This window comes from Neovison vison, chromosome 7 (genome assembly GCF_020171115.1).
Source record: "Neovison vison isolate M4711 chromosome 7, ASM_NN_V1, whole genome shotgun sequence".
Classification (NCBI taxonomy): Eukaryota; Metazoa; Chordata; class Mammalia; order Carnivora; family Mustelidae; genus Neogale; species Neogale vison.
The window spans coordinates 162,186,792-162,214,387 of record NC_058097.1 but is presented as its reverse complement, the minus strand read 5'-3'; the positions used below and the strand labels follow the sequence as shown (position 1 = coordinate 162,214,387).

Below are 27,596 nucleotides of genomic sequence, written 5' to 3'. Positions count from 1 at the left end.
TCAAGTTTGCTGTGTGTATTACCTTCTGGTGAAATTCCCACATACAAACCAACCTTTGAAAAGCTTGATGAAAACAATGGCTGCCACTAGTTAGATTTCCAAGGGTCCTTGTAAAACACAGAGTAGATTTGTTTTGCTGGGACAACTCCTTAGTAGAAGTTCTCATTTAAATCCATGCATGGTCATTTTCTATCTCCCATTTATGCATTCTTGTTTGCTGAACGTAGTCTTGTCAACGAGTTATTTTAAAAAAGTACTTTTTAAAGTTACCCACACCCTAAACAGCAGAACTGCTCTGTGTATACAAATGCTCTGGAAAGGCACAAGTCAGGTATTGGGTGTAGGCACAGGACAAACCGCATCGTCTGCCTTGGCAGCCCTGTCCTCACCTGCAGGCTGCCCACACACACTCCCTTCCAAACGGTGCTCTTCTGATGCCAATTGGCTAGCTGAGCCACTCCGGGAGGAGGCCTATGGGAGGAGAAGGGGGGAAGGTGATGCAGAGAAATATTTTATAAACTAAACTTTAAGCTTTCAATTTGATTTACTCTTTCAACTAATTCACACTGTAAGTCCCATGTCTTAAAAACCTTGGATACTGAGGAGTTAAAGGGGTATGGAAGCTGGTGTAGCCCAGGGCTACCATCCAAGGCCGGCAGAAAAGGCAGCAGGAAGGGTTTGGTTCTGGCTAGGCTACAGACAGGCCATCTGGATGCAGGGAAGGCCTAGAATGCCAGAAACAGCTTTTCTTTTTGGTGTTAGGCTTCATTAAGTTCAGCCTGGGGAGAGTCTTTTTGGTTTGAGACCCAAACTGAGAGTCTTCTTTGAATAGGGATTTGAAATTTTGAATTTTATGGAGCAAAACATCCACTACATACTGTCTTTTGGTAAGGAAAGTCACAAAAAGCAATGTACATGAGTAAATATATTTTTAAAAGCATTCAGACCAGACTCCTAGATTTATAAACACTCAGAAAGTATGTGTAGTCTTTAAATAATTTTGATAGGAATAGATAAATCTGAATAGGTCGTCTGAAAGGGGAAAAAAAAAAACCTTAGTTTTTTAAAAAAAATATTGTACCAGTCTGTGATTCTGATAAAGAATTATTTTATTGTTTTTCCTATAGTTCACCTGGAAAGCAGTGTCACCACACTGGAATTACTTTGAGGTCTTTAAAAATTATTTTCCTCCTCCATTTTAATTTTATATTTAACTATATTACATTTGGCATAAAGTTGGCATGGGCAAGTTATAATTCCTTTCACAGGAAATTTTCTTTAGTAAAACTGAAAGAAGAAAAAATGCTGCAGGGAAATTATAGCAACTTCCTACTCTATATCACTCATGAACATACACTCTTTTTGGAAACCACCCTCTTTAAAAGATATGATCTATTCTTCCCTAGCTATAGCAGTCTGCTTTAGATTTGTATGTGTTATTCTTAACAATTAAAGGAAAAGGTGAATGTAAATTCACTTGGACAAAACAAAACAGGAAAGAGAATATTATCCTTAAGAGAATTCTTACCTTAAGGAAGAGAAAACGCACGTATCTTTGTGGGTGGGGAAGGAGTAGGTTGGGGGGGGCGGGCAGACTTTTTTCTCTCCAAGGCATTAATTGCCACCTAGCAGCAGAGAAGGGAATTGCACACTGGACTTCAAGTCAATTGGTTTTAAAGGGCACGTTACTTTTTTTTTTTTTTTTTTTTAAAGTAATCCCTACACTCAACATGGGACTTGAAACCACAACCCCCGGATCAAGAGTTGCCCACTCCACAAACTAAGCCAGCCAGGCGCCCCTAAAGGGCATGTTACTTTTTTTTTTTTTTAAGATTTTATATATTTATTTGTGAGAGTGAGAGAGAGAGCATGAACGAAAGAGAGAGAGAGAGAGAGAGGGAACAAGCAGGGGGAGAGGCAGAGGGAGAACCAGATGAGCAAGGACCCTGATGTGGAACTCAATTCCAGGACCTGGAGGTCATGCCCTGAGCCGAAGGGAGACACTTAACCGACTGAGCCACCCAGGCGAAAGGCACGTTATTTTTATCATGACCAATATTGGAAGAATAATTAGCCTACTTGTAGATTAGGGATTGAATTTTTTCTCTCTTGTCATGAGGAAACAAAAAGAAATAAAACAAATGAAAAATTTTGGCTTATTGATAAGAATGCTATTTCCATCACAAAATGTCTTGGTTTTTGTTGTTGTTGTTGTTTCTCAATGGTTACCCCTGCCACCTCAGCAATAGGCTAAAGGGAAAGAAAGGCTGAACTCACTCTGGAACTAAAAAATGCTGGCTTTGGCTTATTAAAGGTAGAACTGGGTGTAGGCATCTTTATTTTAAAGATCTTATTTATTTATTTGACAGAGATCACAAGTAGGCAGAGAGGCAGGCAGAGAGAGAGGAAGGGAAGCAAGCTCCTTGCTGAGCAGAGAGCCCGATGCAGGGCTCAGTCATGGGACTCTGGGATCATGACCTGAGCCGAAGGCAGAGGCTTTAAGCCACTGAGCCACCCAGGTGCCCCAGAACTGTCTGTTTTTAATACAGAAAGTGATTTCCCAAATAATCTTGGGGTGGATTTCTATAAAAAAAGGATCAAAATGGATTATATTTGGTTAGGATAAGAGGTTGTTTATTTTAAAAATTAGAAGACATCTTCCTATAAAGCATGAAATAATTTCTAGACCAATGATTATTCAAATCTGTTGAAGAAGGATATCCTTATTTCAAACTTTACCAACTATGTGTCTACTTTTATAGCAGTCAGCCATACTGAATGCCAAGGCTTTAAAGGAGTCCCTATCCTTGTATTTCAGAGATCTGGGCAACTGAAATAAAAGTAATTTCTTTCTTCAAAGAAGACCTACAGGTGGCCAACAGACACATGAAAAGATGTTCAGTATCACTCATCATCAGGGAAATGCCAATCAAAACCACAATGAGATATCACCTCATACCTGTCAGAACGGCTAAAATAAAAACACAAGAAACAACAAGTGTTGGTAAGGATGTGGAGAAAAAGGAACTCCCATATGCTGTTGGTGGGAATCCAAACTCATGCAGCCACTATGGAAGACAGAATGAAGGTTCCTCAAAACATTAAACATAGAACTACCCTATAATCTAGTGATTGCACTACTGGGTATTTACACAAAAAAATGCAAAAACACTAATTCAAAGGGATACATGCACCCTGTGTTTACTGCAGCATTATATGCCATAGCCAAACTATGGAAACTGCCCATGTGCCCACTGATTGATGAATGGATAAAGACAATATGATATAGATATATAGATATATAGATATATAATGAAATACTATTCAGACATCAAAAATAATGAAATCTTGCCATCTGCAGCAACATGGATGGAGCTAGAAAGCATAATACTAAGCAAAACTAGTCAGCAAAAGACAAATACTATATGATTTCACTCATATGTAGAATTTAAAAAACAAAATAAATGAGCAAATGGAAAAAAAAAAAAGAAATAGACTCTCTTTTTAAAACTAAGCTTTCTGCCCAACGTGATGCTTGAACTCACAATCCTGACAGCAAGAGTTTCATGTTCTACCAATTGAACCAGTCAACCAGGATATAGACTCTTAAATATAGAGAACAAACTGATGGTTACCAGAGGGGAGGTGGGTGGAGGGAAGGGTGAATTAGGTGATGGGGATTAAGGAGTATGTTTCTCATGATGAAAAATAAGTTACATTTTTAGCCAGGAACCTTTTTTTCAACTTCTTAGCTTTTGAAGTTCTCCTAAATATTTAATTTTGCTTGAATCTCCTTTGAGAAATGTTTATTTATTTATTTATTTATTTATTTAAAACTGTCCTTTAAAAAAAAATTATTTGAGAGACAGAGAGAGCATGAGCAGGAGGGGCAGAGGGAGAAGGAGAAACCGATTCCTTGCTGAGCAGCAAGCCTGATGTGGGGCTTGATCCCAGTACCCTGAGATTATGACCTGAGCTAAAGGCAGACACTTAACTGATTGAGCCACCCAGGAGCCCCATTACTTTATTTATTTATTTAAGATACTATATATGGGGGAGGGAGGGAGTCACACACTGGACACTTCAGTTCGCCACATTTTATTTAGCTAAATAATAGGTATTGTTACAGTATAGATTCTATGAGTATATTATCACCAAGGCAACCAGCAACATTTTGGAAGACAAATGCTGGTTTAAAGATAATAGTAATAGCTAATATTTTATTGTGTATTTACGATGAGCCAGACAGTGTGTTAAGTGCTTTAAATAAAAAGTTCACTTAGTCTTCACAATAATCATAAAAGATACTAGCCAATATTATCTTTATTTTATTTTTAAAAATTTTTAAAAAGATTTTATTATTTATTTGACAGATAGTAAGTGAGCACAAGCAGGGGGAGTGGCAGGCAAAGGGAGAAGCAGACTCCCTACTAAGCAGGGAGCTCGATGTGGGTCTCGATCCCAGGACCCTAGAATCATGTCCTGAGCTAAAGGCAGACATTTAACCGAGTGAACCACCAAGGTACCCCTTAAAAAAGATTTTATCTGCACCCAGTGTGTGGCTTCAACTCAACCCCAAGATCAAGAGTCACAAGCTCTACCAACTGAACCAGCCAGAAGCCCTGGTGACTTCCAATTTTAGATCTGCAGCCTCCATCTTTCCACTGAATTCCAACTCACATGCCAACAAACTATGTCTCAACTCCACTAGACAGTCCAGCAGATATCCCAAAGTTGAAATATACAAAACTGCCTTCTCATCCCCCCCCCCACCAAAACCTGCTCCTCCCACCTCTCCTTCCGTACAGTTCACTGGAACTCCATTCTTCCATCTGCTCAGGCCAGTAACATTCATCATTTTGCAACCTCTCTTTCTCTTACCTGCCACATCCAATCCATCAGTAAAGTCTTGTTGGCTCTGCCTTCAAAATAGATGCAGAATCCAACTATGCTCCACCATCTCAGCATTACAACTCTGGCCCAAGCCACCGTCATCTCTAAGAGCCTTGATCTTATCAGCCTGCTTGGCCCTCTATAATCTGTTCTCAATACATGGATCAGGACAATCTTTTTTAAAGGCCAGTCTTGGGGCACTCAGCTGGCTCAGTTGGAAGAGCTTGGGATTCTTGATCTTGGGGTTGTGAGTTTGAGCCCCACATTAGGCGTAGAGATTACTTTAAAATAATTAAACTTAAGAAAATGAAAATAAGGGACGCATGGGTGGCTCAGTCGATTAAGCCACTGCCTTTGGCTCAGGCCATGATCCCAGTGTCCTGGGATCGAGTCCCACATCGGGCTCCTTGCTTGGCAGGGAGCCTGCTTCTCCCTCTGCCTCTGCCTGCCTCTCTGCCTGCCTGTGCTCGCTCTAGCTCCTCTCTCTCTGACAAATAAATAAAATTTTTTTTTTAAAAAGGCCATTATTTATTAGCCTAGGATTTTTTTTATTTTTTTAAAGATTTATTTATTTATTTGACAGAGAGAGAGACAGTGAGAGAGGGAACACAAGCAGTGGGACTGGGAGAGGGAGAAGAAGGCATCCTGCTGAGCAAGGAGCCCGACAAGGGGTTCAATCCCAGGACCCCAGGATGGATCATGACCCAAGATGAAGACAGACGCTTAATGACTGAGCCATCCAGACACCCCAGTTCAGGATTTTTTAGAATTAAATAAAAATAAATTCTAATAGAAGCCAAGTTGAAATTCTCCCATGGATATGTAACATTCATTGTTACTCAACTATCTAGATGACATTCTGTAATAATTGCTTCATTTCTGGAAAAAATATTTCTAAACAACTAAAGGATGCCAATGGCTTTTGTACAGGCCTCACTTTTGGTAATACTAAGGGAGGGAAATTATATTATGAGTTTAGATAAGACTCTAAATTGTTGCTCTTTTAAATTATGTCTATTAGTTCCAACTGTTCTATTCCAAGCTTTAGTTATTACCAGAAGAGAACTGTAGCTTCTGAATAACTAGAAAAAGTAAAAATAAAAAGGTAGTAAACACAGATAAGGCTGCCTTTAGAATGAGGTATCAGTTAAATGTCTGTTAAAAAAAATGATAATATGGGCGCCTGGGTGGCTCAGTGGGTTAGGCCGCTGCCTTCAGCTCAGGTCATGATCTCGGGGTCCTGGGCTCGAGTCCCGCATTGGGCTCTCTGCTCAGCAGGGAGCCGCCTGCTTCCCTCTCTCTCTCTCTGCCTGCCTCTCTGTCTACTGTGATCTCTCTCTGTCAAATAAATAAATAAATAAAATCATTTTAATAAATAAATAAATAATAATATGTTCGTATGATAGAGGATCCTACTGTTATACAGACATTTAAAAGCATGAACTATGGAGTACCTGGGTGGCTCAGTGTGTTAAGCCTCTGCCTTCGGCTCCGGTCATGGTCTCGGGGTCCTGGGATCGAGCCCCACATCAGGCTCTCTGCTCACTGGGGAGCCTGCTTCCCCCTCTCTCTCTGCCTGCCTCTCTGCCTACTTTGTGGTCTCTCTCTTTCTGCAAATAAATAAATAAAATCTTTAAAAGTTAAAAATAAATACAAGCATGAACTGTGACATGAAATGTTTATGGTACAATGTTCAAATAAAAAAGCAGGGGAAAAATAAACATTTATCATTTGATACATATATTTTTTATAGCAGGTTATTTTGTTGAGATTTTAATTCTGTGTGTTCTCCTGTTCCCCTACCTCTTGCCCCCATACAATAGGTATCCAGATCCTAATATTTTCGTAAGGCAAAAAGCAAAAGCTACTTAGTGACAACATAGGTTCTTGCTGTCTTTTGAAATGAGAAGTGGGGGTGGGAAGACAGGAATGCCTTTCAAAGTGAGGCGGAAGAGAGATTCCTCAGGACTTAGAAGTCTGAAACCCAAAAGGTTGAGTGAGCAGCTAAATCTTCCATCTTGCTCTGTGACAGAGCCCAGGATGATGGCAAAACCTCAAAGGGGAAGGCTGCACCTGGGTGCTGGGGTTGCCAGATTCACTCATTTGATTCCAGATTCTTGAGTTCCAAGAGTGGTAAAGGAATACTGGAATCATCAGACCAGAAGGGAAGATAGCATAAAAGGAAATCTCAGCAGTAAATCAATGTGGACAGACAACTAAATAAGTTCCAGGTATAGGGCATCTGGGTGGCTCAGGTCATGGTCTCAGGGTCCTGGGATGGAGCCCCACATCACATCGGGCTCCCTGCTCAGCGGGGAGTCTGCTTCTCCCTTTCCCTCTGTCCCTCTCCCCCACTCATGTACTCTCTTTAGCTCTCTCAAAGAAATGAAAAATAAAACCTTTAAAAAATAATAATTTCCACGTACTTCCACAATAATTAAGGCCCTAGAAACTTCGTACAATGTTAGGTGGAGAGGAAATGCTCAGTAACTGAAACTGACGACTTTCCCACCAGCCTAGGCAGGGTGAGAGCTCAAGATTAGATTCAGGTTGTTCTAAAGAAATGCAATATTTATTTCAGTGGAATGAGAGCCACACCTACAATACATATATACTTATACAATGTACTGCATATTATAAATATGTATATTAGAAATATATTCTCACGGTAAATTTTCTTCCTTTCTTTAGATATACATTATTATAGGAGAAAAAAAATCACTAAAATTTTAACAGTGATTTTTCTCTACCTAGTGAATTATAAGGGATTTTTTTCATGCTGTTTGCATTTGAAAAAGTTTAAATGTGTATTCCTTTTAGTATTGAAAAAACTATAAAACCAACTGTAAGCTGACTTTTTTCCCTGTATATTTGAGCAGGAAAAAAACAGGGAAGGGGATATATCATAATCTTAGGTTCTATTTTCCACTTGTTTCAGACCTACCAATATTAACCTTCTAAGAGGTATAATATAAACTCAACTTCAAGAAAACAAGCTTTTCTCACATTAAAAAAAAAAAAGGTATTATATACCTCCTGTACCCTGTAAATATTTAAAAAATTATTCAAATCCGTCAGGGTCCCAGCAGGAAACAGATGGCACACTCAAAAGGCACAACTGAAGAGAGTACATCAGAATGCGGGCAGGGCAGCAAGAGATGGTACAGTACCACTGCCAACTTGGGCCAGTATGGAGGGAGGGAGGGTAATAAATACACTGATCTCTTTCTCCCACTACCTTCTTTTTTTTTTTTTTAAGATTTTGTTTGTTTGTTTGTTTGTTTGTTTTTAAAGATTTTATTTACTTATTTGACAGAGAGAGATTACAAGTAGGCAGAGAGGCAGGTAGAGAGAGAAGGAAGAGGAAGCAGGCTCCCTGCTGAGCAGAGAGCCCGATGCCGGACTCGATCCCAGGACCCTGAGATCATGACCTGAGCCGAAGGCAGCGGCTTAACCCACTGAGCCACCCAGGTGTCCCTCTCCCACTACTTTCTGATGTCCTGCTGGTGCCCTCCATCCGCTGAGCTCAACCAGAAGCCAGAGGGGAAAGGGATGTTGCTGAAGATCTATAGGAGCAATGGAGACTATCTAGCTCAGAAACATCAAGGTGTAAGCAATCCTACAAAGCTGCTATAAATATTTCCAAATTTAGCAATTAAGTGGTACAAACTTCCAGTAATAAAATAAATAAGTCACAGGGACGAAGAGTACAGCATAGGGTATATAGTCAATAATATTATAATAACTTTGTATGGTGGACGGGTAGTGACAACACTTACTGACGTGAGCATTTTGTAACATATATAATTGTTGGATCACTATGTTGAGACTAAAACTAATATAATATTATATGTCAATTATACTTCAATTAAAGAAATTTTTCTAGGGGTGCCTGGGTGGCTCAGTCGTTAAGCATTTGCCTTCAGCTCAGTTTATAATCCCTGTATCCTGGCATGGAGCCCCACATTGGGCTCCCTGCTTGGCAGGGAGCCTGCTTCTCCCTCTCCAGCTCCCCTGTGCTTGGGTTCCCTCTCTTCCTATCTCTCTCTATCATAAATAAATAAAATCTTAAAAATAATTTTTAATAGAAAAAATACTTCCAAACTTAAAGATTTCTTCTAGAAGAGTATTCAGAAGATGGTTTTTGACATTAATCTCTAGTACTATGCAATATGTTTGGAATTATTATTATTGCTACTAAGGTACTTTTATTCATTCTTAACTTTTTAAACCATATTGAGCACTCAGTTTGCATGACACCATATGTATGTGTGTGTGTATAATATAAATATGTATATTTATATGTAATATATATAATATAAATTATATGTGTGTATATATATGTGTATATGTATATATATACATGTGTATATACATGTGTGTGTATATATGTATGTGTGTGTGTGTGTGTGTGTATATAAAACATAGGCCTTGTCTTCCAGGAGCTTATGATTTAATAGATGGAGACAGTACATGAACAAACATGTACAATTGGGTTTTTTTGCTTTTTTAAATTGTTTTTATTAATACAATGTATTATTTGCCCCAGGGGTACAGGTCTGTGAATCATCAGGCTTACATACTTCACAGCACTCAAAACAGGTGCAATTGTTATGTGTATGTAGCAGGAGGTTAAAATGAGACTCTTACTTTTGTCTGCGCCTCTAAGAAAGTGAATTATTCCCACATTCCATGGTAAAGTGGAGGGCCATCAAATGCAGAAACTGAAAAAAAAATGGGGGGCTGCTTTTGCAATTCTTACTTGCCTATCCACTTCTAAGTTAGAAAAAAGTTGAAGTTTAGAAGATTTTGAGAGGTGGTGCCTATGTGGCTCAGTTGGTGAAGCATCTGCCTTTGGCTCAGGTATGCCAGTATGCCTTTGGCTCAGGTCATGATTCCAGGGTCTTGGGATCGAGCCCCACGTTGGGCTCCCTGCTCAGTGGAGAGCCTGCTTCTCCCTCTCCCTCTGCCTGCTGTTCTGTCTACTTGTGCTCTTTCTCTAGCTTTCTGTGAAATAAATAAATAAAATCTTAAAAGAAAAAAAAAAAGATTTTGAGAGGGTTTTCAGTGTGCAGTGTGTTGACATTGCTTCTTTCCTACCCCATGCCTAGGGAGAGAGGCTATAAAGCCTCAGGAACTTTGATATATGGCCCTTAGAGCTGGGGGTTCTGGGGGTTATAGTGCACTAGTGTCAGGATGATATTTGAGGAAATCATTCATTCGGTACTTAGAGAGCACTTACAAAATACAAGTATATTCTAGGCACAGGTGACTACAGCAGTGAATGAAATACATGAAAATCTCCTGCCTTCATGGAGCCAACATTCTAGTGGAATCTGGACAAGCAAAGATGGCTGGCTAATTGCAAAGATGAGTTTTGAGTTTGGTCCAAATATATACTCCCAGAGGTATGAGGCAAAGCCACTCCAGATATCTGGATCAGATATGGACTACTGAAGAAAGTCAAGTGGAAGAGTAGAGACTTCCACAGAAAGAAGCCTGAGGCATAGAGCACAGATGCCAGCAACCATCGAACTGATTGCCAGATGACATTTATTCATCCAAGTGTAAGCAAGAGATTGCCAGTATTTGCTCATCAGGGTAAGATGAGGGTAGAGGTGTTTCCAAAGAATGCATAAAGTAACAAGTATCAAGTGTAAACATCTGTTAAGTTCAGAGAGCATCAACCCTTAATTGCAGAACTTTATTAGCCATGTTAAGAAAGCTCTTGCCCTTCCCTCTGTTCCAACTTGGGAGAAGTAAGGAAACCTCCTTGGTAAAGGGAAGGGGTATTAAAAAAGAAATTTTAGGTAGGGACACAGAAACGAAGTCAACCATTCCCCTTTCTGTCATAACAGGCTCAAGCTGGAGGCAAGATAATACTGGTGATATTTGTGTCATGTTTCATTCAAGGAGCAGGGAGGAATTAACTCCACTGAGTGTGGTTTTGGGTTTTGTTCTTTAAGGAAGAAAGAGTGGGAGGGCATGGGCACTGGGGGGAGTGTGGGAGGGGCAAAAGGAGAGAGAGAATCTTCAGTAGGCTCCATGCTCAGCATAGAGCCCTACTCTGGGCTTGATCTCATGACTGAGACCATGACCCAAGTCAAAATCAAGAGTCCGACGCTCAACTGCCTATGCCCAGGCACCCCAACCACTGGGTGTGTTTTAATGTATGGGGGAAAATAATAAGTTATTTGCAAATTGTACCTTATACATCTCATTTGCATAAGGTACCGATTATAGCTGTTAAACAGTAACATATTGAGATTTATTTCCCCATGGGGAAAATTTCCAACTTGGCTTTTATTGAGCATTTACTTTTTAACTTGATTCTAAAAAAGCCTGGCATACGGGTGCCTAGGTAGCTCAGGTGGTTAAGCCTCTGCCTTCGGCTCAGGTTATGAACTCCGGATCCTGGAATGGAGCCCTGCATCCGGCTCCCTGCTCAGCAGGCAGTCTCCTTCTCCCTCTACCTCCCTCCCTACTCTGCTTGTGCTCTATCTCTTGCCCACTCTCTCCCTCTCTCTATAATAAATAATAAATAAAATATTTTTTAAAAATAAAATTAAAAAGCCTGACATAAATTAACCAGTGACTGGGGCGCCTGGTGGCTCAGTGGGTTAAAGCCTCTGCCTTCGGCTTGGGTTGTGATCCCAGGATCCTGGGATGGAGACTCACAACAGGCTCTCTGCTCAGCAGGGAGCCTGTTTCCCCCACTCTCTCTGCCTGCCTCTCTGCCTACTTGTGACCTCTCTGTCTGTCAAATAAAGAAGTAAAATCTTAAAAAGAAAATTAACTAATGACCATTAAATTGAAGAAGCAGTGTTACATTTGCTGACCCAGTCTTCTTACTAAATATCTTTATTGACTAATTTTTCAGCTCTTGGTTAAGGACCAAGATGTATTCCAAGCCAAATCCCCAAAACATGCAGAGAGGAGCTGAAAGTCATATCAAAACTATATTAAGTACTTAGGACCTTCAGTTTTGACAAAAAGGACAACCAAATGCCTCTTCTGATGTCTCATAAGTGGAGCCTTGATAAGAGCCAATCACTGTGAATGAATAATATATCACAAACCCCCAGATATTTGCAAAAGGGCAAGTTTCGGAGTAAGAGATTAACCACTCTTTCATTCAACACATGTTTAGTGAGTATGTATTACTATGCCAGGCCTTGTCCTAACACCTAGAAATACCTCAGTAAATAAAAAAATTCATATCCTTGAGTATTTATGTGATTCCCTATTACATATTTATAGTATCCCCATGCTGCAGCCCACCAACTTTTACTTGAATTAATTTCATTGAGTTTCTTTTCTTTGTATTCAACAGGATCCTTCTACGAAAGTAACAGAGTAACAAGATAATGCAAGGGAACTCCTACAAATCAATGAGAAAATGTCTAATAATAATAAATTGAGAGAAGGAATTAAATGACAATTCCCTAAAGCAATATAAATTGCTAAGAAATACATGCAAAGTTTTTTTTTTGCTAATCAAAAAATACATTAAAATTAAAGTTTTTTGTTTGTTTGTTTGTTTTCTTGCCTATCAACTTGATAAAGGTAAAAAGTACTCACCCTATCCAGTGCTGGTGAAGTCAGAAAGTGGAACTCTCAGGCACTGTAGAATATAAATTGATGTAACTTTTTACTGTTTTGTAACTTAGCCATATTTATCCTAATTGTAAATGCAGGTTCCCTTTGACCTGGCAATTCTGTCACTATGAATTAATTCATCATAAAGAGGAAATCAGGAAAGTACACAAAATGTGTGTATGTATAAGAATATTCATTATAGTATTTTTATATTAGCAAAGGCTTAGAAATGATCTAATGGCTTACCCATAGTTAATTAACATATTTCCACACAATGGAATAATATCAACTATTGAAAATAATATGTATCATTACTTAACAAACATGAAAACATGGCCATAACTTTTTTAAAAAAATATTTTATTTATTTATTTATTTATTTGAGAGAAGGGGAGAGAGAGAGAGAGTGCTTGCACATGGACAAGCAGGGAAAGGGGCAGAGGGGGAGGGAGAGAGGTAGACAATTTCAAGCAGACTCCTCACTGAGCATGGAGCCCATATGGGGCTCCATTCCATGATTCTGAGATCATGACCTAAGCCGAAACTAAGAGTCAGATGCTTAACCGTCTGAGCCATCCAGGCACCCCCACCATAACTTTTTAAGTGTAGTATAAAACAATTTAGTATGATCTTATTTGTAAAAACAATTATATATCTATTATACATATGTATATTTTTAAGTAGGTTCCATGACCAGTGTGGAGCCCAACGTGGGGCTTGAACTCACAACCCTGAGATCAAGACCTGAACTGAGATCAAGAGTTGGACCCTTAACAGACTGAGAAACCCAGGTGCCTCCATTATACGTATTTTTGAAGCAAGTGAATATATACATGTGAAGAATAGTCAAAATGTTTTTGGGCTACCTGAACAATTTTAAATGAATAGTTCCTTAGTCTCTCAACATTCCGTATTTATTAAACATTTAGTATGTGCTAGGCATTATGCTGAGTGCTAGAGAAACAAAAGAGAACAATCTGTTAATTTAAACCTGTTAATTTAATTCACTAAATTAACAGTGATTTTTAAAAATGACAACAACCAGTATTGGTGAATTTAGGGAGAAGACCCTCATATACTATTGTGAAGAGCGCCAAATCCTAACCACTAGACCACCAGAGAGGTTTCATATAATATTGTGCAGAGTATAAACTGGCAAAACATTTCTGGAGGGCAATTTAGCACTTTCTATTAAAAGCTTTAGAAAAATCCATTTCATTTGACCCTGCAATTCCACTTTTAGGAATTTATTCTAAAGATTTTTATTTATTTATTTACTTGACAGAGATCACAAGTAGGCAGAGAGGCAGGCAGACAGAGAGAGAGGAGGAAGCAGGCTCCCCGTGGACGAGAAAGCCCGATGTGGGGCTCTGTAGGACTCGATCCCAGGATCCCCGGATCATGACTGGAGCCGAAGGCAGAGGCCTTAACCCACTGAGCCACCCAGGTGCTCCAGGAATTTATTCTAAAGAAAGGAGTATAGCCTGCTTCTCCCTCTGCCTGACACTTCCCCTGCTTATGCTCTCTTTCTGACAAATAAATAAAATCTTAAAAAAAAAAAAAAAAAAAGAGCCTAAAAATATTTATCAAGCAGCTCAAAAATGAGTGGGTGAGTGGTGGGGGGGGACTAAATATTAAACAATGGGGACTTCGGTAAATGAAAAATCATATATGCATAACGCAGAATACTAGAAAGTCATATTTAACCTAAAAATGTTTAACAGGGGAAAAAGACCAAAATATGAAAGCGAAGGTTTAAAAAGAGTGTGATACTAAATTGCTCTTAACTTGAGCAAATCACTTAAGTTATCTGAGTGTATTACTTACCTGCAAATGTAAGATCATTAAGGATCTTTTCAATTCATACCTTAACCTTTCAATTCATACCTTAACTCATACATATCTTCTCTACTTTGTAAAGAAAATAAGTCAACCCTGGCGCAAAGTGGATGTTACTGTACCAAAGTCTTTTATCTGGGGATTTACTGAAAGTTCTCAGGAGAGAAAATATGTGTTTCAGAAGAAAATGCCCAGTCCCCCCCCCCCAGTAGTCTAATCTACCAGATTAAAAAATTATATTAAAAAAAAAAAACAGAGGGGCGCCTGGGTGGCTCAGTGGACTAAGCCGCTGCCTTCAGCTCGGGTCATGATCCCAGGGTCCTGGGATCGAGCCCCACATTGGGCTCTCTGCTCTGTGGGAAGCCTGCTTCCTCCTCTCTCTCTGCCTGCCTCTCGCCAACTTCTGATCTCTGTCAAATAAATAAATAAAATAAATCTAAAAATATTTTAAATAAATAAATAAATAAATAAAATCTTAAAAAAAAAAAAAAAACAGATAAAAACCAAGCATCATGCTTGGTTTTGAGACCATAGAAAGACATTACTGACCTCATGGAGTTCCAAAGTCTTGTAGAGGAAACCAATCACGATAAAGCGCGATCAATGGTAACAGCCTTGAAAAATGTTTTCTCCAGAAAATGGAGAAAAGGATTCCAAAGTAGAAAGAAAAGCATGTATACAGACAACATACTAGACGAAGAGTGTGGTTCACACATACAAACGGACCATTATTTTGTGGCCTTTCTTACAGCCTCGTCCTTCTCCCAGTCACACAGCACCCCAAATCTCTGTGGACCCTGAACGAAAGATGTCCAGCGGCACACTGGATCACCTGGAGTCGCAGGTGTTGTCTCGATCGATTTCAGGTGTATCGGTCGGGCCGGTGAGGACTTTGCGGGAATCTGCAAAAACACAGGGAATCTGCAAACCACTGAGAATCCAAGAAGGTGACTTTGTAGCGGCCGCCCCACAACTCTCTCCTGCCACCCGCACTCCTTACCCAAGATTTCCCGCCAATCTCAACTCCTCCTTCTTCCTGAGCCCCGCCCACTTTGGAGAGGCGGCGAGCCTTGAGGGCGGGGAAGCGCCGGGTTCTATCGATATCTCTGGGATAGACTGCCCTGCCCTGCGCCGCCTTCGTCAAAATCCCGAAGGCTTCTCTGTAGATTGTCGAGCGGTAGTTTCGGCAACCTTTCTGATTCCGCACCTCTGCAGGAGGCCGCAGCCAGATCCGCGCCGGCACCATGGTGCGTTGGATTACGAGCGCGGGCAGTTTTGGGGCTGAGGTCCGCGGGCGGGGGGAATGGCGAGACCCCCTCCTGTCATTCTCAGAGCGGCCCGGGGCTAGGGGCTATGGGAACCCCCGCCAACGGGAGGATTCCGGCAGTGATTCAGCATCTCCGGCCTGGCCGGGAGAGGGGCGGTGGGTAGTCGGTGCCGCGGTTCTCCGGGGTTCGTTTCGCTTTCTTCCAAGCTTGGGACACTGTTTCCTCGGTCAGCCAGCTGAGTTCGCCCCTCCAGTTATTTCAGTGGTGTAATTCCAAGCAGCTCAGAGTGGCCCTCGTGCCCTGTGTGGGAGAGAAGGGGACACAGGGACTTGACTTCGACGCTTCACTGTATTGCCAGAGCAGACTTGATCCCTGGGTTTGGGTCCATTTTACTTGTGGGTCCGTCTGATTTCTTTCTCCCCTACCGCTTGATCAGAAAGGGTTCTTTTGGGACACCTGGGTGGTTCAGTTAGTTAAGGGTCTGCCTTTGTCTCGGGTCATGATCCCAGGGTCCTGGGGTCAAGCCCCATGTTGGGTTCCCTGCTTCTCAGAGAGTCTGCTTCTCTCCCTCTCCCTCCCTCCCCGTCCCTCGCGCTGTTGTGCGAGCGCTCGCTCTCTCTCTCTCTCTCTCTCTCTCTCAATAAATCTTTTTTAAAAAGAAAGGGTTCTTTTCATTTTGTCCAGTCACCTAGTTTTACGGATGAATAAACCGAAGCTGGGAGAAGTGGTGGTGTCACGGCTACCACCTGGCCTCAGGACTTCCAGCCATAATATGCCATTCCAGCCCTCAACTTTCTCACTCTCCCCCGGTCCCGATTATTCTCCCAGTATTTGGCTAGTAGACTCGTTTCAGTGTCTATTAAAGCAGTAGTGGTTCTGATGGCTGTAACTGTTTGTGTCAACGTCAGACTGCCCGAGAACATTCTTGTGTTTATTCATTCAGTATGAATGTTTATACGTTCAAGGCACTGTTTTGAGTGCAGCAAGGGTTCAAAGATAAATCTGCCCTCTTCCTAATCATTAAGCAGAAAGGGACGTGCAGATAAAGAATTGATGGGAGTGTATGTTGGAATTTTGGGAGAAAAGATGAAGACTTAAAGAGGTAGGCATTTGAGCGAGTTTAAAGAGGAAGAGTGCTTTTAACTCTTTTAATTAGGGACCAGGATAAGGAAAGAGCATAAACAGGGAACGAAAGTTGAACACTATGAACTTTAGTAATTGAACCCAAAGGGAGTGCGACAGATAGAAAGTTGGGAAGTTAGGTCCCATCTAGATCTGCTCCTCCCTTTTAGCTCCTGGTAAGTTTTAGAATTTGTTTTGCAACTGAATAATCTTCCAATGAGGTTGTATTAACAGCATGTGTTAATGTTGAATGGAAACAGATGGGAGAACATTTTTTAATGATAGAGCTTATTAAAAATTTGAATTTGTAATGTTCTTAAATCAATAGGTGTTTTTTCTTTTACTTTCAGTTTCGCAACCAGTATGACAATGATGTCACTGTTTGGAGCCCTCAGGTAAAAATGTTTTGTACTTTATTTGTGAAGTGGCTTTAGAGGGTCATGCAGCTCTTGATCTTGGGATGATGAATTTGAGACACACATTGGGTGTGGAGCCTACTTTAAAAAGAAAGGAAAACTCATGAAGTTTGTAGGCTGTGAGAAAATGGAATATAATCATTTTAGACATTCTTGCAACCTAGATTTATCATTAAAGTAACTTTCCTAATTTAAAGGAAAAATCAGGGGCTCCTGGGTCGCTCAGTTGATTAAGGGACTGCCTTAGGCTCAAGTTGTGGTCCCAGAATCCAGGGATTGAGGTCCATGGGGAATCTGCTTCTCCCTCTGACCTTCTCCTCTGTCATGCTCTTTCTCTCTCTCAAATAAATAAATAAAATCTTTAAAAAATAATAGAAAAGAAAAATCATATGAGATTTAACTATATTCACCTGAGATTTAAGAACACTAGATCAATTTTGAATATATGAAGGGTCTTGTAAGATGACTCTAAGATGTGTTGTTGTTTTCTCTTTAGGGCAGGATTCATCAAATTGAGTATGCAATGGAAGCTGTCAAGCAAGGTTCAGCCACAGTTGGTCTGAAATCAAAAACCCATGCAGTGTTGGTTGCACTAAAGGTGAGTGAGGCAGTAAATAAATCTTCCTCATGTAGGAAATGGAACTAACAAATGTAAGTTTCACTGTGTAAATAATAAAACTATAAATGTGTTTTTGTGTTTTATAATGTCCCTGTTTAGAGAGCACAGTCAGAGCTTGCAGCTCATCAGAAAAAAATTCTCCATGTTGACAACCATATTGGTATCTCAATTGCGGGACTTACTGCTGATGCTAGACTGTTATGGTGAGTATGATTATGTAAAACAAAAGAAATATCCCTTTGATTAGTCCAGCTAAGACATTTTAGGAAGTTGTCTGGTAGAGATTCTAAATTCAGATTGTGATATCTTAGTGGATTTGGGCTCAGTTGCTGAATGCTCTGTTTCTTGATCCTTCTAGTAGAAACTACTAGATTTAACCATGTTAAGATTAAAGCTTTTGTAGGGCGCCTGGGTGGCTCAGTGGGTTAAGCCTCTGCCTTCGGCTCAGATCATGATCTGAGTCCTGGGATCGAGCTACATCAGGCTCTCTGCTCGGTGGAGAGCCTGCTTCTTTCTCACTCTCTGCCTACTTGTGATCTCTGTCCAAAAAATAAATAAATAGGGCACCTGGGTGGCTCAGTGGGTTAAGGCCTCTGCCTTCGGCTCGGGTCATGATCTCAGGGTCCTGGGATCAAGCCCCGCATGGGGCTCTCTGCTCAGCAGGGAGCCTGCTTCCTCCTCTCTCTCCGCTTGCCTCTCTGCCTACTTGTGGTCTCTGTCAAATAAATAAAAAAAAATCTTAAAAATAAATAAATAAAAGCTTAAAAAAAAAGATTAAAGCTTTTGAGAAGTCACCAAATAATGTGATACTTGTTAACTCAGGATATATTGTTTGAGACAATGTTATGACAAAGAAGACCTTGACACTTCGGTCTGATTTCTGAGGGTTAGGGGAACTACTCTTGCTTTCTTTAATATGCCAGTATTTATTAGACATATATTTCTTGCAAAGCTCAATACTGGATACTGCAGGGTACACAAGGGTGAGTCAGATAAGCATCTTCTCTAGGAACTTAAAATCTAGTAGTATATCCATAATACAAGGTAGAAAGTGGAGAGTAACAGATTTCTGTGAGTCCAGAGGAAACAGATTATATCTAGTTGAGAGGCATTCTAAAAATGAAGAGCTGGGGCTTTGAAGGCACACAGATTGAGTTTCATTCTTTCTTTTACCCCTTAGTATTTGAGATGAGGCTAGTTACTTAAACCATCAGTGTTTTTAGTATTTATTTTTTCAAGGTTTTTGTTTAAGAGCCCAACATGTAAAGCATGTAACACAGTACCTTTTGGGTAATTTATTACTCTTTTTCTCTTGCTCAGCCTTCTCTGTTCTCTAAAGTGCTCAGAGACCAAGTTTATCTAGACTAGAGTATTTTAATCCTTTTTTTTTTTTTAAACCTCATGTGTCCCAAGAGTTTGGTTTAAAATACGCATCCTTGTGGCCTTTCTCATTCCCTTACATGGATGTAATCCATGTGAAGAAAACAAAACAAAACAAAAAAATCAAACTACTTTATTTAGACTGAAATAACTCTGATGTGAAATAACTAATTTTCTTTGTTTCCTTTTTAGTAATTTTATGCGCCAGGAGTGTTTGGATTCCAGATTTGTATTTGACAGACCTCTTCCTGTGTCTCGTCTTGTATCTCTAATTGGAAGCAGTATCCTTTTTTTGTTAGCATTTATGAATGTGAACTTTAAATAGAGTTTTGATACTTAAGTGTTATGTTAATTATTGGGAATATAATACGTAGCATAGGTAAAATTTTGAAAACTTTAAGGTTAGTTACTTTTCAACAACAAAATGTTTAAAATTTAGAAGGAATTGTGGGGCATTTTGTCATGGAAAAATGTATTCTAAATAAGGATTTGGGTTTCTTTTTCATCAGCCCTTTTCTAGCCCTAGATAAGCTCAATTTGAGGAAAATCAGTCAAGTCTCATTTTTAGAGAAGATTTAAAGTTTTTTATTGGTGGTTCTAGATGTCCTTCAAAATTCATGATCCCTTATATCCAAAACAGATGAGGTACTCTATGTGAAGAGACCATTTTGCTAGCACTCATTCTTGGGTTTGGTGGATAATTCTAACATTTTTGTAATACTAGGCTAAAGAAATATTTCTCTTGTATTTCTTCTTGCTGTGGTGGATTGTGCAGCAACTTTAAAAGAAAAGCAACAAAAACAGAGCTCTTTGTTAATAGTGTTTAATTTGAGAATAAATTTAGCACTTTATTACTTGTTAGAACAGTTTCTTTAACTAGTTTAAGAGACCCAGATACCAACCCAGCGATATGGCCGGAGACCATATGGTGTTGGACTGCTTATTGCTGGTTATGATGTAAGTTAATAGAATTATTATATTTTTATGATTTTTTTAAAAAACTGACTAGAGGGTGCCTGTGTGGCTCAGTGGGTTAAGCCTCTGCCTTTGGCTTGGGTCATGATCTTGGGGTCCTAGGATCAAGGCTCACATCAGGCTCTCTGGTCAGCCGGGAGCCTACTTCCCCATCTCTCTGCCTGCCCCTCTGCCTATTTGTGATGTCTCTCTCTCTCTGTCAAATAAATAAAAAAAATCTTTAAAAAAAGCAAAAACAAAAGAAAACTGACTAGAAATTATACAGTGTGTGTATGTATATGTATTTCTTTTCTATTTGTAGGATATGGGCCCTCATATTTTCCAAACCTGTCCGTCTGCCAACTATTTTGACTGTAGAGCCATGTCCATTGGAGCCCGTTCTCAATCAGCTCGTACTTACTTGGAGAGACATATGTCTGGATTTATGGAGTGTGAGTGATTTTTTTTTTTGGGGGGGGGGGTCTCCTCTAGTCTTTATATAGTGAATAAATAGTATCCTAAATGAAGAAAACTCTCAGCCTTACAGAAAGAGTTTTTGTTTTACTTTGTTTTCAAATAAGCCCATGGAGTGTTCATTATTTCTCTCATACATACTGGTTATTACCCCATGTAGCCATCACAGTAGTTTCCATCATAATAGAACTTTGTCAAAATACAAATAGGAAAATACAAATGTCTTCAACTTTGAAGAGTCTTGGTTCTGTTGGTCTGAAGTGTGCCCCAACCAGAGTTGAGGACCAGTGTACTGTTTACCAGTTATAAGTTCTGTTACCAGCTTTTAATTTTCTGTGATTCTCTTATTTTTAGCCACACAGATATTTCTGTATTAAATAGTCCATAAACAAGTAAAAAATTAATGTAACTATGGGAAAGAAAAGTAAAATGTTGATGTAGGATGTGATCATAGGACAAGCTTTTCAAGTGCTTTGCTTATGCAAGGGTCTTAGACCTTAACACATCCCTTTTTGGACATCTCTTGAGGTGATCATGTGGTTGTTTCCCCTTCACTCTATCATGGTATATTGCATTATTTGACTTTTGAATGTTAAACCAGCTTTGCATTCCTAGGATAAACCCTTCTTGCTCATGATTTATAATATAAACTATATATATATAAATGTTTATATAAACATAAATGTTGCTGGATTTATTTTGCGTATATTTTGTTGAGGTTTTTTTTGTGTGTCTGTATCCATAAGGATTTTTGATCTATAGTTTTAGTTTCTTGTGATATTTTTTTCTAGTTTGGTATCAGGTTAATACTGGCCACATAGAAAGAGTTGGAGACTTTGTTTATAAAGAGCAAACACCTTCCATAGAATACATTCTACAAAACTTTGAGCTGTAGCATTTGTGAATCAGGATTCCCATTTGATTTAGCATAAAAAAGGCCAAATTTAGGAATAAAAATCATGTATTCTCTTATTACATAAAATAATGGTGATGTTATTTATTATTATTAGAAGACTATATGGCTAAACATTATAATTTTGGCTGTTATTATTGTGATATATTTAGTATGTAACTAAAACCATAATAGAACTGACAAATAAAAGTAGCCTAGCAGGAAAGTGAAATTAAGAAATAATTGTTAATTTATTATATAGGCAATTTAAATGAACTGGTGAAACATGGTCTGCGTGCCTTACGAGAGACGCTTCCAGCAGAACAGGACCTAACTACAAAGGTAGATAACCCTCTTCAATTCAAGATTTCAACATTATAGGTCAGTCATTGATTTCATAAATATAATAGAGGAGTATATGCTTAACAATTCTTGAATTTAGGAGATGGTTCCCTTGGTTGGTTCATTCTTTTTCTTTAAGCTATTCACTAAGTGATCTGATTTTGAAATGATTTTCAAACATTTCTTTTTGGAATAAAGCAATAAAACCAGTAAGTCTTACGTGGAATGTCCTTCAGTTTCTTCAGCAGGTGGGAATATCTTTGTATTATTAACTCAGTTAACAAATATATATATTGAGCACCTATCATGTGTAGGCAGTAGACATTGAGAATATAATAAACACAGCAAACATCTTGGCTGTCTTGGAGTATACATTCAGGTCGGGGAGGTAGACAATATATGTATAAGTAAATTATATAATACATTAGAAAATGATAAATACTACAGAAAAAATAGGTTAAGAGGAGAAAGAAGGACCATCTGGATATGGGAAGAAGATGTGGTGAGGGACATTTAAAATAGGTTGGTTAAAGATGGCTTCACTGAGAAAGTGAAATTTGAGGAAGATGTCTAAAGGAGGTGAGTTAGTGAGTTATTCAGATGTCTAGAGCAAGATCATTCCAGGGAATACAAGTATAAGGGCTTTGAGTCCAGAATATTTCTAGTCTTTGAGGCAAGAAGGCCAGGAGTGTTGGAGATCAAGAGGAAAAGAATGACGAAAGTGCAATAATGAAGCCCAGATTGTGTATAAACCATTGTAGGTACTTTGGATTTTACTGAATAGGTTATTAAGTTTGAACAGAAGAATACCATGATTTGATTTAGGTTTCAAAAGAGTTATTCTGGATGACAGTCTGAAAATAGATTGTAGTGGGCAACATGGGTGAAAATAGTTTTGGAACTGTTACGGTGATCTAGAATACAGAGAAATTGTGGTGTAAAAGAGCCTTGAAGTTGGAGATCAGGATAAGTGGTTCAGTTTTGGGTAGGTTTTATTTTTATTTTTATTTATTTATTTATTTATTTTTAAAACGATTTTATTTATTTATTTGACAGAGAGAAATCACAAGTAGTCAGAGAGGCAGGCAGAGAGAGAGAGAGAGGGAAGCAAGCTCCCTGCTGAGCGGGGCTCGATCCCAGGACCCTGAGATCATGACCTGAGCTGAAGGCAGCGGCTTAACCCACTGAGCCACCCAGGCGCTCCTTGGGTATGTTTTAATATTAGAGCTAAAAACATTTGCTAGTGAATTGGTTGTGAGGGTGTAAAAACAACAAAAAAAGTTGTTTTCAAGATTTTGGGATTGATTAGAGGAAGGAGAGATTTATGATTTACTGAACTGATTATAAGACAGTGGAAGGAGCAAGTCTTGGGGTAGGAGTTGTGGAGAAAGATCAGGCAGTTAGCTTAGGACTTAAAACTTGTTAATGCCTTCTGTCCATTGCTGATAGAGAATAAGCAGATATTGGGGCACCAGGCTGGCTCAGTCAGTAGACTATACAGCTCTTGATCTTGGGGTTATGAGTTCAAGCCCCATGTTGGGCATAAAGCTTACTTTAAAAAAAAAAAAGACAATACTAAGCAGCTATCAGATGCCCTGGAGTTTGGTGGAAAATGGTCTAGCTAGACTTAGAAAGTTTGGAGTCTTTATGTAGAAATGACATTTAGAGATTGAATTGGATGAAACCACTGAAGGAATCAAATAGTTTCTCAAGAGGTTTGAGGCCTGGGCAAGGGGCTCTCTAGAGTGCCTATCACACCTTTAGAGATTGGAACGTGAGTATCAACAAAAGAGACCGAGAAAGATGACGAGGAAGGTTGGAGGAAAGCATTCTTTTTTTTTTTTTAATATTTTTATTTATTTATTTGACAGAGAGAGAGATCATGAGCAGGCAGAGAGGGAGGCAGAGAGAGAGAGGGGGAAGCAGGCTCCCTGCCTAGCAGAGAGCCCGATGCGGGACTCGATCCCGGGACCCCGGGATCATGACCTGAGCCGAAGGCAGCGGCTTAACCCACTGAGCCACCCAGGTGCCCCGGAGGAAAGCATTCTTGAAAACAAATGAAAAAACTATTTCGAGGAAGAGGGAATGAAAAATTGCTAATACATCAAAGAAGATAGGGAATGAGAATTAACCATTAGATTAACAATGATGGGGACTTGACTAGACAATTTTATTGAAACGGTGAGCCCAAAACCCAAAGGAATGGAATCGGGACAGAATGGGAGAAGAGGAATTGGAAGTGGCTTTCTTTCTCTTGCAGGTTCAGAGAAATCGGGTGGTGGTTGGAAGAGAATGTAGTGAGAGTTTTTCATTGTTTTGGTTTTTTAAAATGGGAGAAATTACGGCTTGTCTGGTGCATGATTATAAGAATAATCCAGTGTAAAGAGAAACATTTATGTTGGAGAAATATGAGAAAAATTGGTGGACCAATGTCCTTAAACAGTATACAGGTGGAAAGGTAGACCTTAGGATATTGGTTCATTCACACTCACAGGAAGGGAGAGAATCTAGGGACGTAAATACAGGAAACAGTAGTTACTATGCTTCTGTTTTCTCCGTGAAATGAGGAGCAAGGAGAATGGAAAATCCTAGAAAGATGTCCAGGAGAGAGGAGATTGGATGATCTAGGGACCCGTATAGTACAATGCAGGAACCACTATAGGCCTCCTTGTGGTTAATGATCATGAAAGGGAGATCAGTCAGCATTTTGTAAATCCATCTTATTATCGTGATTGGATAGTTATTATTGTATATGTATGTGAAGAATTTATAGCCTGTGTAATCTTTTAAAAATAATTTTTCCTATCCTAAAAATAATTTTTTAAAAATCAGGAATGTACATTAAATTATTTTTATTTGTTTACCATAGAGGCACCTCGGTAGCTCAGTTGGTTAAGGATCTGACTCTTGATTTTGGTTCAGGTCATGATAAGATCGAACCTGCATCAGGCTCCATGCTGAGTGTGGAACCTGCTTAAGATTCTCTCTCTCCCTGCCCACTCCACTCCCCCCAAAAATGAGTAAAGTACCCATAATGCCATCACTCCAAGACAACTATCTTTTAAAATCGGGGTTTACAATTACCTATTGACGTTTGCAATTTGGAAAAGTTTGCTCAGGTATCTGGCTTTCTCATTTCATATGTTTACTGACTCATGGAGAAGGATTAGTGAAATCATTGAGAGAAGGCCTATATATCATGCCTCAATTTTTCACTAAAATTTTAATCTTATAGGAGGCCTTTTTACACTGTTTGGCATTCACTGAGCATTTTAAGAATTGCTCTTAAATTTTAACATGTAGAAAATAGTTACAAGACCCCACCAAAGTCAACATTTTAGAACCTAAAACTTATTCTCTTTCCTTATTAAGAATCACCATGTCTTAACTCACATAGGAAACAAACCTGATTATTTCTTTGAAGTTAGGCTTACTTCCCAGACAAGTTGCTTGCTCTGGTAACACTGGTCTGCAGCACATTTCCATTACGAGCCTAGTTACAGATTCCTAGGAGGCCAGACCTTTGGCATTACTCATGATTATCAAAAGTGAATATTAAATTTGCAAGTTAAACAGGGATCTGCTAGTTTTCTTCTTCCTTTTTTCTCTACACTTAAGTACTTTTTAGGCTTATTAAGTGCTATATAAACTTTTATTTTGTTTTTTTCACTCAACATTTAATCAAAAGCATTTTTCAATATGAATTCTCCTGATTTTCAATTTTTATCTTTCCCTCCTCCTGCCCCCAGAATGTTTCCATTGGAATTGTTGGTAAAGACTTGGAGTTCACGATTTATGATGATGATGATGTATCTCCATTCCTGGAAGGTCTTGAAGAAAGACCGCAGAGAAAGGCACAGGTATATAACTAATCATAATACCAGAAGGTTTAGTTCTGTCATAAACTACTGTTCCTACCACAGTTGTGGAGGAAAGACACCATTTTTGGCTTTAATTATTGAGATAGGCTCGCAGTTCAAATGGCAGTAGGAAAACTTGGAACTGAGTAATGTAAAGTACTGAGGGGGCAGTAATCTCCATAAGCAACAAAGGTTGATGATTTGGGTCTCTGTTGCTGTTTTTCACAAATCTGTTTGTGGACTGTGGCTAAGTCATTCTTTTGCTGGTCTCATTTAGGGTCTCTTATGGTCAGTTGAAGCAGTGGGACTGGAACATCCAAGATGGCTTTATTCACAGTCTTCATTATTCATACTCTCTAGGTATATCCTAGAGGGACAGCTAGAAGGTTGGGACCTCTGCTAAGATGACTGGACCACTGTCCATGTAGTCTCAGAGCCTCTCTTCACCAGGGTCTCTTTAGCAGGGTAACAGCTCAGAGCTTGCCAAAAGTTCAAAAGCTCAAAAATGGAAGGTGCTAGACATTCTTAAAGGCTAGGCCTGGGAGGGGCACAGCATCAGTTTTGCTTATTCTCTTGGTTAAAGGAAATCATAAAGCCAGCCACGAGTTATAGGAGTGGGGACTGAGAGAAAGTTTATTGGGGTCCCTTTGGAAACTGAATTGGCCCTTCACAAATACTAGAGAAAAGGATCAGGAAGTGTTGGGAAATCTTAGATTAAATACTGGTCTTTTTTGTTGGGTATTTAGAATACAGATTTGCTATTTATAGATACTTATCTGATGGCTGTGTAATTGAAAATAAAGTGTCCTAGAGAGAAATATTTTCTGCATTGTGAATTTTTTTTTTTTTTCAACTTGGAGAGGATATTGTTGGTACTATTTGGAGGAGTAGGATTTGCATTATTTAAACTGTTGTTGGTAAGAACCAGTGCTGTTGGGAAGAATGCTGTGAGTTCCACACAGCTGATTTGTTTGATCATGTTTTCTCTGTGTTATTAGTGCTGAAGAAGATGAGAATGTCAAAAATGTACTGATTATATTCTAAGGCTAGAAGTGATAATAAAAAGGAGGCCTTTGTTCCTGAACAAGACAAAGTATGATAAAATGCTGGAATTGTTCAATGATGCTTTGGTTTTCAGACCTATAAAATGATGCCTGCTTAAAAACAAAAAACGTTTGTTCAGAAACTTTAACAGGGCAGTTAACTAAAAAATTTTAGTTAACTAAAATTGAGTATCCAGAATATCTCCTAACCCCTTTTTCTTGCATATTTTTTATAATATTTGTGATAAGAAGTATATATTGGTCAAGTGATTTTTTTCTTTTTAACCTGTTTTCTTTTTTCTTCCCCTACAGCCTGCTCAACCTGCTGATGAACCTGCAGAAAAGGCTGATGAACCAATGGAACATTAAGTTACAAGCCAGTCTATGTGTGTATTATCAAATCTGTAAGAATTCAGGAACATGTACTGATGACAGTAATCTATACTTTGAACCAAAAGATGCAGGGTGGTCTTATGGTATGTTTTAGGAATCAGTCCAGATGTGTTTTTCCTAAGCAACTTGTCTGAAACCATATAATGGTATGATTTTTCTTTGAGAGGGTCTATATAATCATTTTCTAGTAAGTATAGTTATCTGTACTAATGTTTTTATATGAAGAACATAGTGTCTTTGTGTTTTTAAAGACAACTGTGAAATAAAATTGTTTCACCTGCCTGTGTATTGGGTTTTTGTTTTTTAAGTAGCTTCAACTATAAATAGTAATGAGATTACAACTGGTCGTCTGCCATGTTTGCCAAATTAATTTGCCTTAGGTTTAGTGATGGGGAGAAATAGTACCTCTTATCTATCACAGCCTTATACCAATCCCCTAGGTATGGACTGGCTACATGAGAATCCATGGAGATTTGGTTCAGAATACAAATTGCAGGGTTCA

The 27,596-nt window shown here is 39.1% G+C and overlaps 1 protein-coding gene and 1 long non-coding RNA gene across 2 annotated transcripts; one reads left to right on the top strand and one right to left on the bottom strand.

Annotated features, from left to right (window-relative positions):
• Positions 1 to 394: 394 nt before the first annotated feature.
• LOC122914270 lies at positions 395 to 15,306 on the bottom strand. The gene is made up of 3 exons (XR_006385774.1): positions 14,881 to 15,306; positions 12,475 to 12,517; positions 395 to 471 (listed from the first exon to the last, which is right to left on the bottom strand). It is a non-coding gene; the product is annotated as an uncharacterized LOC122914270 (long non-coding RNA).
• Positions 15,307 to 15,476: 170 nt separating this feature from the next.
• Positions 15,477 to 27,380, top strand: PSMA1 (proteasome 20S subunit alpha 1). The gene is made up of 10 exons (XM_044258886.1): positions 15,477 to 15,578; positions 17,072 to 17,116; positions 17,634 to 17,735; positions 17,856 to 17,959; positions 19,329 to 19,417; positions 20,023 to 20,093; positions 20,413 to 20,542; positions 21,719 to 21,798; positions 25,548 to 25,658; positions 27,014 to 27,380. Exons 1-10 carry the CDS (start codon positions 15,576 to 15,578, stop codon positions 27,068 to 27,070), a joined length of 792 nt encoding a protein of 263 aa, XP_044114821.1. The 5' UTR covers positions 15,477 to 15,575; the 3' UTR covers positions 27,071 to 27,380.
• Positions 27,381 to 27,596: the final 216 nt, after the last annotated feature.

Coding starts and splice junctions, on each gene's coding strand:
- PSMA1 (XM_044258886.1), top strand. Junction 20,094..20,412: donor TGCTTATTGCTGGTTATGAT/GTAAGTTAATAG, acceptor TTCTATTTGTAG/GATATGGGCCCTCATATTTT. Junction 21,799..25,547: donor AACAGGACCTAACTACAAAG/GTAGATAACCCT, acceptor TCCTGCCCCCAG/AATGTTTCCATTGGAATTGT.